Consider the following 12,596-nt stretch of genomic DNA (forward strand, 5'->3'; position numbering starts at 1 on the left):
GGTTGACCCGTTTATGATGGAAACCGGGCCAAATACCGTACAAGTAACAGAGTTACAAAAGATGAGGAAAAAGGACGCCCAAGACAAGGCCCGACCTAGCTATCAGACCGAAGGACTAACACCACGGAAGGCACACGTATATGTGGGGTGTCGTGGAGGGATCACAATACCAAGACTAAGCAAGCAACCTAACGCACCGCACCGGCCGGATCGAAGCAAATCCAACCTGCCCAAGGTGTTGGAAATATGCCCTAGAAGCAATAATAAAATGGTTATTATTATATTTCCTTGTTCATGATAATTGTCTATTGTTCATGCTATAATTGTGTTATTCGGAAATTGTAATACATGCGCGAATACATAGACCAGAACACGTCCCTAGTGAGCCTCTAGTTGACTAGCTCGTTGATCAAAAGATAGTCATGGTTTCCTAACTATGGACATTGGATGTCATTGATAACGGGATCACATCATTAGGAGAATGATGTGATGGACAAGACCCAATCCTAAGCATAGCTTAAAGAACGTGTAGTTCGTTTGCTAGAGCTTTTCCGAATGTCAAGTATCGTTTCCTTAGACCATGAGATTGTGCAACTCCTGGATACCGTAGGAGTGCTTTGGGTGTGCCAAACGTCACAACGTAACTGGGTGACTATAAAGGTACACTACGGGTATCTCCGAAAGTGTCTGTTGTTGGCACGAATCGAGACTGGGATTTGTCACTCCGTATGACGGAGAGGTATCTCTAGGCCCACTCGGTAATGCATCATCATAATGAGCTCAATGTGACCAAGTGGTTGATCACGGGATCATGCATTACGGTACGAGTAAAGTGACTTGCCGGTAACGAGATTGAATGAGGTATTGGGATACCGACGATCGAGTCTCGTGCAAGTAACGTACCAATTGACAAAGGGAATTCTATACGGGATTGATTGAATCCTCGACATCGTGGTTCATCTGATGAAATCATCGAGGAGCATGTGGGAGCCAACATGGGTATCCAGATCCCTCTGTTGGTTATTGACCGGAGAGTCGTCTCGGTCATGTCTGCGTGTCTCCCGAACCCGTAGGGTCTGCACACTTAAGGTTCGGTGACGCTAGGGTTGTTGAGATATTAGTATACGGTAACCCGAAAGTTGTTTGGAGTCTCGGATGAGATCCCGGACGTCACGAGGAGTTCCGGAATGGTCCGGAGGTGAAGATTTATATATAGGAAGTCGAGTTTCGGCCATCGGGAAAGTTTCGGGGGTAATCGGTATTGTACCGGGACCACCGGAAGGGTCCTGGGGGTCCACCGGGTGGGGCCACCTATCCCGGAGGGCCCCATGGGATGAAGTGGGAGGGGAACCAGCCCCTAGTGGGCTGGTGCGCCCCCCTTGGGCCTCCCCCTGCGCCTAGGGTTGGAAACCCTAGGGGTGGGGGCGCCCCACTTGGCTTGGGGGGCACTCCACCCCCCTTGGCCGGCGCCCTCCTTGGAGATTGCATCTCCTAGGGCCTGCGCCCCCCTAGGGGTCCTATATGTAGTTGGGGGAGGGAGGGCAGCCGCACCCTAGCCCTTGGCACCTCCCTCTCCCTCCCGTGACGCTCCTCCCTCTCCCAGAGCTTGGCGAAGCCCTGCCCAGATCACCGTTGCTTCCACCACCACGCCGTCGTGCTGCTGGATCTTCATCAACCTCTCCTTCCCCTTGCTGGATCAAGTTAGAGGAGACGTCTTCCCAAACGTACGTGTGTTGAATGCGGAGGTGCCGTCCGTTCGGCGCTAGGTCATCGGTGATTTGGATCACGACGAGTACGACTCCATCAACCCTGTTCTCTTGAACGCTTCCGCGCGCGATCTACAAGGGTATGTAGATGCACTCCCCTCTCCCTCGTTGCTAGATGACTCCATAGATTGATCTTGGTGATACGTAGAAAATTTTAAAATTCTGCTACATTCCCCAACAGTGGTATCAAAGCTAGGTCTATGCGTAGTTTCTATGCACGAGTAGAACACAAAGCAGTTGTGGGCATCGATATTGTCAATTTACTTGCCGTTACTAGTCTTATCTTGATTCGGCAGCATCGTGGGATGAAGCGGCCCGGACCGACCTTACACGTACGCTTACGTGAGACTGGTTCCACCGACGGACATGCACTAGTTGCATAAGGTGGCTGGCGGGTGTCTGTCTCTCCCACTTTAGTCGGATCGGATTCGATGAAAAGGGTCCTTATGAAGGGTAAATAGAAACTGGCATATCACGTTGTGGTTTTGGCGTAGGTAAGAAACGTTCTTACTAGAAACCTATAGCAGCCACGTAAAAACTTGCAACAACAATTAGAGGACGTCTAACTTGTTTTTGCAGCATGTGTCGTGTGATGTGATATGGCCAAAAGGATGTGATGAATGATCTATGTGATGTATGAGATTGATCATGTTCTTGTAATAGGAATCACGACTTGCATGTCGATGAGTATGACAACCGGCAGGAGCCATAGGAGTTGTCTTTATTTATTCATGACCTGCATGTCAACATAAACGTCATGTAATTACTTTACTTTATTGCTAAAGCATTAGCCATAGTAGTAGAAGTAATAGATGACGTGACAACTTCAAGAAGACACGACGATGGAGATCATGGTGTCATGCCGGTGACAACGATGATCACTGAGCCCCGAAGATGGAGATCAAAAGGAGCAAATGATATTGGCCATATCATGTCACTATTTGATTGCATGTGATGTTTATCATGTTTTACATCTTATTTGCTTAGAACGACGGTAGCTTAAATAAGATGATCCCTCGTAATAATTTCAAGAAAGTGTTCCCCCTAACTGTGCACCGTTGCGAAGGTTCGTTGTTTCGAAGCACCACGTGATGATCGGGTGTGGTAGATTATAACGTTCGAATACAACGGGTGTAAGCCAGATTTACACACGCAATACACTTAGGTTGACTTGACGAGCCTAGCATGTACAGACATGGCCTCGGAACACGGAAGACCGAAAGGTCGAGCATGAGTCGTATAGAAGATACGATCAACATGAAGATGTTCACCGATGTTGACTAGTCCGTCTCACGTGATGATCGGACACGGCCTAGTTGACTCGGATCATGTTTCACTTAGATGACTAGAGGGATTTCTATCTAAGTGGGAGTTCATTGAATAATTTGATTAGATGAACTTAATTATCATGAACTTAGTCTAAAATCTTTACACTATGTCTTGTAGATCAAATGGCCCACGCTAATATTGCCCTCAACTTCAACGCGTCCCTAGAGAAAACCAAGCTGAAAGATGATGGCAGCAACTATACGGACTGGGTCCGGAACCTGAGGATCATCCTCATAGCTGCCAAGAAAGATTATGTCCTAGAAGCACTGCTAGGTGACGCACCCATCCCGGAGAACCAAGACGTTATGAACGCTTGGCAGTCACGTGCTGATGATTACTCCCTCGTTCAATGCGGCAATGCTTTACAGCTTACAACCGGGGCTCCAAAAGCGTTTTGAGCAACACGGAGCATATGAGATGTTCGAAGAGCTGAAAATGGTTTTCCAAGCTCATGCCCGGGTCGAGAGATATGAAGTCTCCGACAAGTTCTTCAGTTGTAAGATGGAGGAAAATAGTTCTGTCAGTGAGCACATACTCAAAATGTCTGGGTTGCATAACCGCTTGACTCAGCTCAGAGTTAATCTCCCGGATGACGCGGTCATTGACAGAATCCTTCAGTCGCTTCCACCGAGCTACAAGAGCTTTGTGATGAACTTCAATATGCAGGGGATGGAAAAGACCATTCCTGAGGTATATTCAATGCTGAAATCAGCGGAGGTGGAAATCAAAAAGGAACATCAAGTGTTGATGGTGAATAAAACCACTAAGTTCAAGAAAGGCAAGGGTAAAAAGAACTTCAAGAAGGACAGCTAGGGAGTTGCCGTGCCCGGTAAGCAAGCTGCCGGGAAGAAGCCAAAGAATGGACCCAAGCCCGAGACTGAGTGTTTTTATTGCAAGGGAAGTGGTCACTGGAAGCGGAATTGCCCGAAATACTTAGCGGACAAGAAGGCCGGCAACACTAAAGGTATATGTGATATACATGTAATTGATGTGTACCTTACCAGTACTCGTAGTAGCTCCTGGTTATTTGATACCGGTGCGGTTGCTCACATTTGTAACTCAAAGCAGGAGCAGCGAAATAAGCGGAGACTGGCGAAGGACGAGGTGACGATGCGCGTCGGGAATGGTTCCAAGGTCGATGTGATCACCGTCGGCACGCTGCCTCTACATTACCTACGGGATTAGTTTTAAACCTCAATAATTATTATTTAGTACCAGCTTTGAGCATGAACATTGTATCAGGATCTCGTTTAATTTGAGATGGCTACTCATTTAAATTCGAGAATAATGGTTTTTCTATTTATATGAGAGATATGTTTTATGGTCATGCCCCGCTGGTGAATGGTTTATTCTTAATGAATCTCGAGCGTAATGTTACACATATTCATAGTGTGAATACCAAAAGATGTAAGGTTGATAATGACAGTCCCACATACTTATGGCACTGCCGCCTTGGTCACATAGGTGTCAAACGCATGAAGAAGCTCCATGCAGATGGACTTTTGGAGTCTCTTGATTACGAATCATTTGACACGTGCGAACCATGCCTCATGGGTAAAATGACCAAGACTCCGTTCTCAGGAACAATGGAGCGAGCAACCAACTTATTGGAAATCATACATACTGATGTGTGCGGTCCAATGAGTGTTGAGGCTCGCGGTGGCTATCGTTATGTTCTCACCCTCACTGATGACTTGAGTAGATATGGATATGTCTACTTAATGAAACACAAGTCTGAGACCTTTGAAAAGTTCAAGGAATTTCAGAGTGAGGTTGAGAATCAACGTGACAGGAAAATCAAGTTCTTGCGATCAGATCATGGGGGAGAATACTTGAGTCACGAATTTGGTACGCACTTAAGGAAATGTGGAATAGTTTCACAACTCACGCCGCCTGGAACACCTCAGTGTAATGGTGTGTCCGAACGTCGTAATCGCACTCTACTGGATATGGTGCGATCTATGATGTCTCTTACCGATCTACCGCTGTCATTTTGGGGCTATGCTTTAGAGACTGCCGCATTCACTTTAAATAGGGATCCGTCAAAATCCGTTGAGACGACACCGTATGAATTATGGTTTGGGAAGAAACCTAAGCTGTCGTTTCTATAAGTTTGGGGATGCGATGCTTATGTCAAGAAACTTCAACCTGAAAAGCTCGAACCCAAGTCGGAAAAATGCGTCTTCATAGGATACCCTAAAGAAACTATTGGGTATACCTTCTACCTCAGATCTGAAGGCAAGATCTTTGTTGCCAAGAATGGATCCTTTCTAGAGAAAGAGTTTCTCTCAAAAGAAATAAGTGGGAGGAAAGTAGAACTTGATGAAGTATTACCTCTTGAACCGGAGAGTGGAGCAGCTCAGGAAATTGTTCCTGAGGTGCCTGCACCGACTAGAGAGGAAGTTAATGATGATGATCATGAAACTTCAGATCAAGTTGCTACTGAACTTCATAGGTCCACAAGGACACGTCCGCACCAGAGTGGTACAACAACCCTGTCTTGGAAATCATGTTGTTAGACAATGGTGAACCTTCGAACTATGAAGAAGCGATGGCGGACCTAGATTCCGACAAATGGCTTTAAGCCATGAAATCCGATATAGGATCCATGTATGAAAACGAAGTATGGACCATCTATAAAGCTCGGCTTGTCGCTAAGGGTTATCGACAAGTTCAAGGGGTTGACTACGATGAGACTTTCTCACCCGTAGCGAAGCTGAAGTCTGTCTGAATCATGTTAGCAATTTCCGCATTCTATGATTATGAGATATGGCAAATGGACGTCAAAACGACATTCCTTAATGGTTTCCTTAAGGAAGAATTGTATATGATGCAGCTGGAAGGTTTTGTCGATCCTAAGAATGCTGACAAGGTGTGCAAGCTCCAACGCTCAATCTATGGGCTGGTGCAAGCATCTCGGAGTTGGAACATTCGTTTTGATGAGAAGATCAAAGCGTTTGGGTTTACGCAGACTTATGGAGAAGCCTGCATTTACAAGAAAGTGAGTGGGAGCTCTGTAGTATTTCTCATATTGTATGTGGATGACATATTGTTGATGGGAAATCATACATAATTCTTGGAAAACATAAAGGCCTACTTGAACAAGTGTTTTTCAATGAAGGATCTTGGAGAAGCTGCTTACATATTAGGCATCAAGATCTATAGAGATAGATCGAGACGACTCATTGGTCTTTCACAGAGTACGTACCTTGACAAGATATTGAAGAAGTTCAATATGGATCAGTCAAAGAAGGGGTTCTTGCCTGTATTGCAAGGTACAAGATTGAGCACGGCTCAATGCCCGACCACGGCAGAAGATAGAGAAAAGATGAGTGTCGTCCCCTATGCCTCGGCCATAGGGTCTATCATGTATGCTATGCTGTGTACCAGACCTGATGTAAACCTTGCCGTAAGTTTGGTAGGAAGGTACCAAAGTAATCCCGGCATGGAACACTGGACAACGGTTAAGAATATCCTGAAGTACCTGAAGAGTACTAAGGATATGTTTCTCGTTTATGGAGGTGACGAAGACCTCGTCGTAAAGGGTTACGTTGATGCTAGCTTCGACACAGATCTAGATGACTCTAAGTCACAAACCGGATACGCGTATATTTTGAATGGTGGGGCAGTAAGCTGGTGCAGTTGCAAGCAAAGCGTTGTAGCGGGATCTACATGTGAAGCGGAGTACATGGCAGCCTCGGAGGCAACACAAGAAGCAATCTGGGTGAAGGAGTTCATTACCGACCTAGGAGTCATACCCAATGCGTCGGGCCCGATGACTCTCTTCTGTGACAACACTGGAGCTATTGCCCTTGCCAAGGAGCCCAGGTTTCACAGGAAGACCAGGCATATCAAGCGCCGCTTCAACTCCATTCGTGAAAGTGTTCAAAATGGAGACATAGATATTTGTAAAGTACATACGGACCTGAATGTGGTGGATTCGTTGACTAAACCTCTCCCTAGAGCAAAACATGATCAACACCAGAACTGTATGGGTGTTCGATTCATCACAATGTAACTAGATTATTGACTCTAGTGCAAGTGGGAGACTGTTGGAAATATGCCCTAGAGGCAATAATAAAATGGTTATTATTATATTTCCTTGTTCATGATAATTGTCTATTGTTCATGCTATAATTGTGTTATCTGGAAATCGTAATACATGTGTGAATACATAGATCAGAACACGTCCCTAGTGAGCCTCTAGTTGACTAGTTCGTTGATCAAAAGATAGTCATGGTTTCCTGACTATAGACATTGGATGTCATTGATAACGGGATCATATCATTAGGAGAATGATGTGATGGACAAGACCCAATCCTAAGCATAGCTTAAAGACCGTGTAGTTCGTTTGCTAGAGCTTTTCCGAATGTCAAGTATCGTTTCCTTAGACCATGAGATTGTGCAACTCCCTGATACCATAGGAGTGCTTTGGGTGTGCCAAACGTCACAACGTAATTGGGTGACTATAAAGGAACACTACGGGTATCTCCGAAAGTGTCTGTTGGGTTGGCACGAATCAAGACTGGGATTTGTCACTCCGTATGACGGAGAGGTATCTCTGGGCCCACTCGGTAATGCATCATCATAATGAGCTCAATGTGACCAAGTGGTTGATCACGGGATCATGCATTATGGTACGAGTAAAGTGACTTGCCGGTAATGAGATTGAACGAGGTATTGGGATACCGATGATCGAGTCTCGGACAAGTAACGTACCGATTGACAAAGGGAATTGTATACGGGATTGATTGAATCCTCGACATCGTGGTTCATCCGATGAAATCATCGAGGAGCATGTGGGAGCCAACATGGGTATCTAGATCCCGCTGTTGGTTATTGACCGGAGAGTCGTCTCGGTCATGTCTGCGTGTCTCCCGAACCCATAGGGTCTACACACTTAAGGTTCGGTGGCGCTAGGGTTGTTGAGATATTAGTATACGGTAACCCGAAAGTTGTTTGGAGTCCCGGATGAGATCCCGGACATCACGAGGAGTTCCGGAATGGTCCGGAGGTGAAGATTTATATATAGGAAGTCGAGTTTCGGCCATCAGAAAGTTTCGGGGGTAATCGGTATTGTACTGGGACCATCGGAAGGGTCCCGAGGGTCCACTAGGTGGGGCCATCTATCCTGGAGGGCCCCATGGGCTGAAGTGGGAGGAGAACCAGCCCTTAGTGGGCTAGTGCGCCCCCCTTGGGCCTCCTCCTGCGCCTAGGGTTGGAAACCCTAGGGGTGGGGGCGCCCCACTTGGCTTGGGGGGCACTCCACCCCCCTTGGCCGTCGCCCCCCCTTGGAGATTGCATCTCCTAGGGCCGGCGACCCCCTAGGGGTCCTATATATAGTGGTGGGAGGGAGGGCAGCCGCACCCTAGCCCCTGGCGCCTCCCTCTCCCTACCGTGACACTCCTCCCTCTCCCAGAGCTTGGCGAAGCCCTGCCGAGATCACTGTTGCTTCCACCACCATGCCGTCGTGCTGCTGGATCTTCATCAACCTCTCCTTCCCCTTGCTGGATCAAGTTGGAGGAGACGTCTTCCCAACCGTACGTGTGTTGAACGCGGAGGTGCCGTCCGTTCGACGCTAGGTCATCGGTGATTTGGATCACGACGAGTACGACTCCATCAACCCCGTTCTCTTGAATGCTTCCACGCGCGATCTACAAGGGTATGTAGATGCACTCCCCTCTCCCTCGTTGCTAGATGACTCCATAGATTAATCTTGGTGATGCGTAGAAAATTTTAAAATTCTGCTACGTTCCCCAACACAAGGCGCACACAACCATACCGTAGAAGGTCAGGCCGGCGGCCGGACCACCACTCGCGCCAAATCTGGATCCGACGACCGCACCATCGGGGAAGATGCAGCAGCCACCAGTAGCGCAGGGATCTCCATGCCGGGGAGGACGCCATGTCCGGCGACCACGCGCCCTGCGCCCATGGCCGCACGCACCAAGCCAACTCCAACGACCCCCGCCAGATCCATGGCCAGATCCGCCGCAGAAGGGGGAGCGCTCGGGAACGCCGCGACCAGACGCCGGCGAGAGGCACAACGCCGCCACGACGCCTTCCAGCTCCCCGAGCGCACGTAGCGCCCCCATCCCGAAGATCGACGGCAGCCGCCACCTTGATGACGACCGCCACCCGTCCGCCACGCGTCTACCGCGAGTTGACCCCGTGCCGCCTTTGGAGGCAGGGCCCGCCGCCACTGCCGGCGAGGCCAGCAGCAGCGGCGGAGGGGAGGTAGCGCGAGGGGGGAGCCTGCCGGCGGCGCGCGTTGTCTCCCCTGAGTCGCCCAAGCTGAGCGACGCGGGGGCTTGTGTGTCCAAAACCATGATGTATGATATATATTATTTGGTGTTTGAAGTTCATGCAACTAGGATAAAAAAACTATGTAGTTTTCCTTTTTTTTCTCCACTAAGTTTAGAAGGTCGGCAAGATGCAGTCACCTATAGAGAAGTAAAAACTCCATTAATATCACTCAGCCGAATACTCCTTAAAATAAAGTAGGGGATCGACTAGACTTGCTCTAACGAGAACGAGAGGACAAACTGATCAAAACTAAATTCAAAAAAGAACTTAAATCAAGAGTATTCCTTTGTCTTCTACCCTCAGAGTAGTGGAAGATTCTTTCTTTCTTCTTCTTTGAGATCTCGAGCACATGATCTTGATTGCTTATTATTATAACTAGTAAATGAGCACGTACAATGCACATTAATATTGGAAAAAAATATTAACTGCACATTGATATTAGGTAGGATATCAATCATGTGTTAATTATATGAGATTAATATAGATATTGATATTTGGTATGCTATCAATTACATGCTCAATATGTTGATAGCTCACCATTGAAGCAATTTAGGTCGTTGGATTGACATGATTTGATGGTCGAGATTATTTGTATCTGCCCTTTTGAATCTTTTTATATTGACATAGATATACATACATATAGATATATAGATATAGTTGATTACGGATTCCCTCTTGTCAACGATCCTCTCCTTCAAGTAGTACAGTATCATCGTCTTAACAGCCATCACTCTCCAATGGATTATCTGGCCATAGTCGTGGCACTCGTTGTCGCCATTGCCATCCACCTCCTCAGCAGGGCCAAGAAAAGACGGCCGGCCAACCTGCCTCCGGGCTCCCTCGGCCTGCCGGTGATCGGGCAGAGCCTCGGCCTCCTCCGGGCCATGCGCGGCGCCGACGGCGGCAACCGGTGGGTACAGGACCGGATCGACAGGTACGGGCCCGTGTCGAAGCTATCGCTGTTCGGCACGCCGACGGTGCTCCTGGCCGGACCGGCGGCCAACAAGTTTTTGTTCTTCAGCAGCGCGCTTTCAACGCGGCAGCCCCGGTCCGTGCAGCGGATACTCGGAGAGAACAGCATCCTGGACCTCCACGGTGCCGACCACCGGCGCGTCCGCGGTGCTCTGCTCGAGTTCCTCAGGCCGGACATGCTCAAGATGTACGTGGGCGGGATCGACGCCGAGGTGCGGCGCCACGTCGAGGAGAACTGGGCCGGCCGCGGGACGGTGACGGTGCTGCCGCTGATGAAGCGGCTGACGTTCGACATCATCTCCGCTCTGCTCTTCGGCCTGGAGAGGGGCGCCGTTCGGGACGCGCTGGCCGGCGACTTCGCGCACATGATGGAGGGCATGTGGGCGATCCCGGTGAACCTGCCGTTCACGGCGTTCAGCCGGAGCCTCAAGGCCAGCGGCAGGGCCCGCCGGGTGCTCGCGGGGATCACGCAGGAGAAGAAGGCCAGCCGGTGCCAGCCGGAGCACGGCAACAAGGCGCCGCGGAGCAGCGACCTCATAACCTGCCTGCTCGGCCTGACGGACGGCCATGGCGAGCGGCTGCTGAGCGACGAGGAGATCGTGGACAACGCCATGGTCGCCCTCATTGCCGGCCACGACACGTCGTCCATCCTGATGACGTTCATGGTCCGCCATCTCGCCAACGATGACGCCACCCTCGCCGCCATGGTCCAAGGCAAGTGGACAGTGAATCAATCGTTCCAACCTGCCATGGCCATGAACTCATGATGTGTGTTTCTGTTTCGTGAAACAGAGCATGAAGAGATCGCCATGAACAAAGGCGACGGAGATGCTCTCACCTGGGAGGATCTGACGAAGATGAAGTTCACATGGCGAGTCGCGCAGGAGATCCTTCGCACCGTCCCTCCGATCTTCGGCAACTTCAGAAGAGCGCTGGAGGACGTCGAGTTCGACGGCTACCTCATCCCAAAAGGATGGCAGGTTCGTAATTCACCTCCTAGCTTAGCTACCACAGTCGTCGGAGGCCGAGAAATTACCTGACATGAGAAAGATTTCAGGTGTTCTGGACGGCGAACGTGACGCACATGGACGCGAGCATCTTCCACGAGCCGGCCAAGTTCGACCCGTCCCGGTTCGAGAACCAGGCCGCGTCGGCGGCGCCGCCGTGCTCCTTCGTCGCCTTCGGGGGCGGCCCCAGGATATGCCCCGGGATAGAGTTCTCCCGGATCGAGACGCTGGTGACCATGCACCACCTCGTGAGGCGGTTCAGATGGAAGCTCTGCTGCAAGGAGAACACCTTCGTGAGGGACCCCATGCCGTCGCCGCTGCGTGGCCTGCCCATCCAAATCGAGCGTAGGACCTCCCCTCCGCCGTGATCGAGCTTGACGGCAACCTCAGTATCATGGTCGGTCGCGTTGCATTAGAAAATGTAGCTGCTGCTGCACGTGTATGTGTGATGAGTAATAAATGGCCATCACTACCATGACTTTTCTTGTGTGCCACATATATTTAATTCAAGATTAAGTACTCGAATAATTTGGTGGTCCAGTGTAGGTAACATGTGCACCGGAAGACCTGAGTTTTTTTTTTGTGTGTGTGTTTGATAAAAGGCTATTTTTATTGCAGTTTTCCTAAGTCTCATGCGCCCGAGTCTTGCTTACATCTCAGTCGATGCTATATTCTTTTGATCTTGCATGGAGATCCATGCATTATTTTTTCTTTTTTCTTCTTATATACTATGTCACTTAACTTAACTACCTACCCTCGTCATTTTTATTGATTCCTAATGTACTAACAAAGAGATAAAAAAATGAGTACACACCTGGTCTATGAACAAAAGAGTTTTAAAACGCAAACACAATAAGATCACACTTGTAAAACCAAAGTCCCAAAGCTATGCCTATATGCAAATAATAAGAAAAAAAAAGCAAAAACAACAATGATGATCCACGCTGAACAACTATTGTGCCTAGAAGATGATGCAAACACACACGATCCGAACATGAACACAACTATATGAACTGAAAACCATGCAACTGCCAGGCAAGCAGCCCAACAGCCAAGGCCGCCTGTGGAACCAAGAATAGCCGTTGACGCCACTGGCGGAGCTACATGCAACCCTGTAGGTGCCATGGCCTCCAGGTTTGGTAAATTTGTGAAGAAATTTGTTATGTGAAGGTGCAGATTGGAAAAAATACAGCTTTTGCCTCCTTAGAATTGGACA

General features: G+C 48.9%; 1 protein-coding gene across 1 annotated transcript; it reads left to right on the top strand.

The window, feature by feature from the left end:
• Nucleotides 1–10,036: 10,036 nt before the first annotated feature.
• LOC119318458 (cytochrome P450 716B1-like) lies at nucleotides 10,037–11,978 on the top strand. The gene is made up of 3 exons (XM_037593019.1): nucleotides 10,037–11,087; nucleotides 11,166–11,353; nucleotides 11,431–11,978. Exons 1-3 carry the CDS (start codon nucleotides 10,139–10,141, stop codon nucleotides 11,746–11,748), a joined length of 1,455 nt encoding a protein of 484 aa, XP_037448916.1. The 5' UTR covers nucleotides 10,037–10,138; the 3' UTR covers nucleotides 11,749–11,978.
• Nucleotides 11,979–12,596: the final 618 nt, after the last annotated feature.

This window comes from Triticum dicoccoides, chromosome 6A (genome assembly GCF_002162155.2).
Source record: "Triticum dicoccoides isolate Atlit2015 ecotype Zavitan chromosome 6A, WEW_v2.0, whole genome shotgun sequence".
Lineage (NCBI taxonomy): Eukaryota > Viridiplantae > Streptophyta > Magnoliopsida > Poales > Poaceae > Triticum > Triticum dicoccoides.

What these genes read in the sequence shown, in the direction of transcription:
- LOC119318458 (XM_037593019.1), top strand. Translation starts at nt 10,139, where the DNA reads ATGGATTATCTGGCCATAGTCGTGGCACTCGTTGTCGCCATTGCCATC. An exon ending in CCTCGCCGCCATGGTCCAAG is followed by an intron (nt 11,088 to 11,165) that starts GCAAGTGGACAG and finishes TTCGTGAAACAG; the next exon opens with AGCATGAAGAGATCGCCATG. An exon ending in TCATCCCAAAAGGATGGCAG is followed by an intron (nt 11,354 to 11,430) that starts GTTCGTAATTCA and finishes GAAAGATTTCAG; the next exon opens with GTGTTCTGGACGGCGAACGT.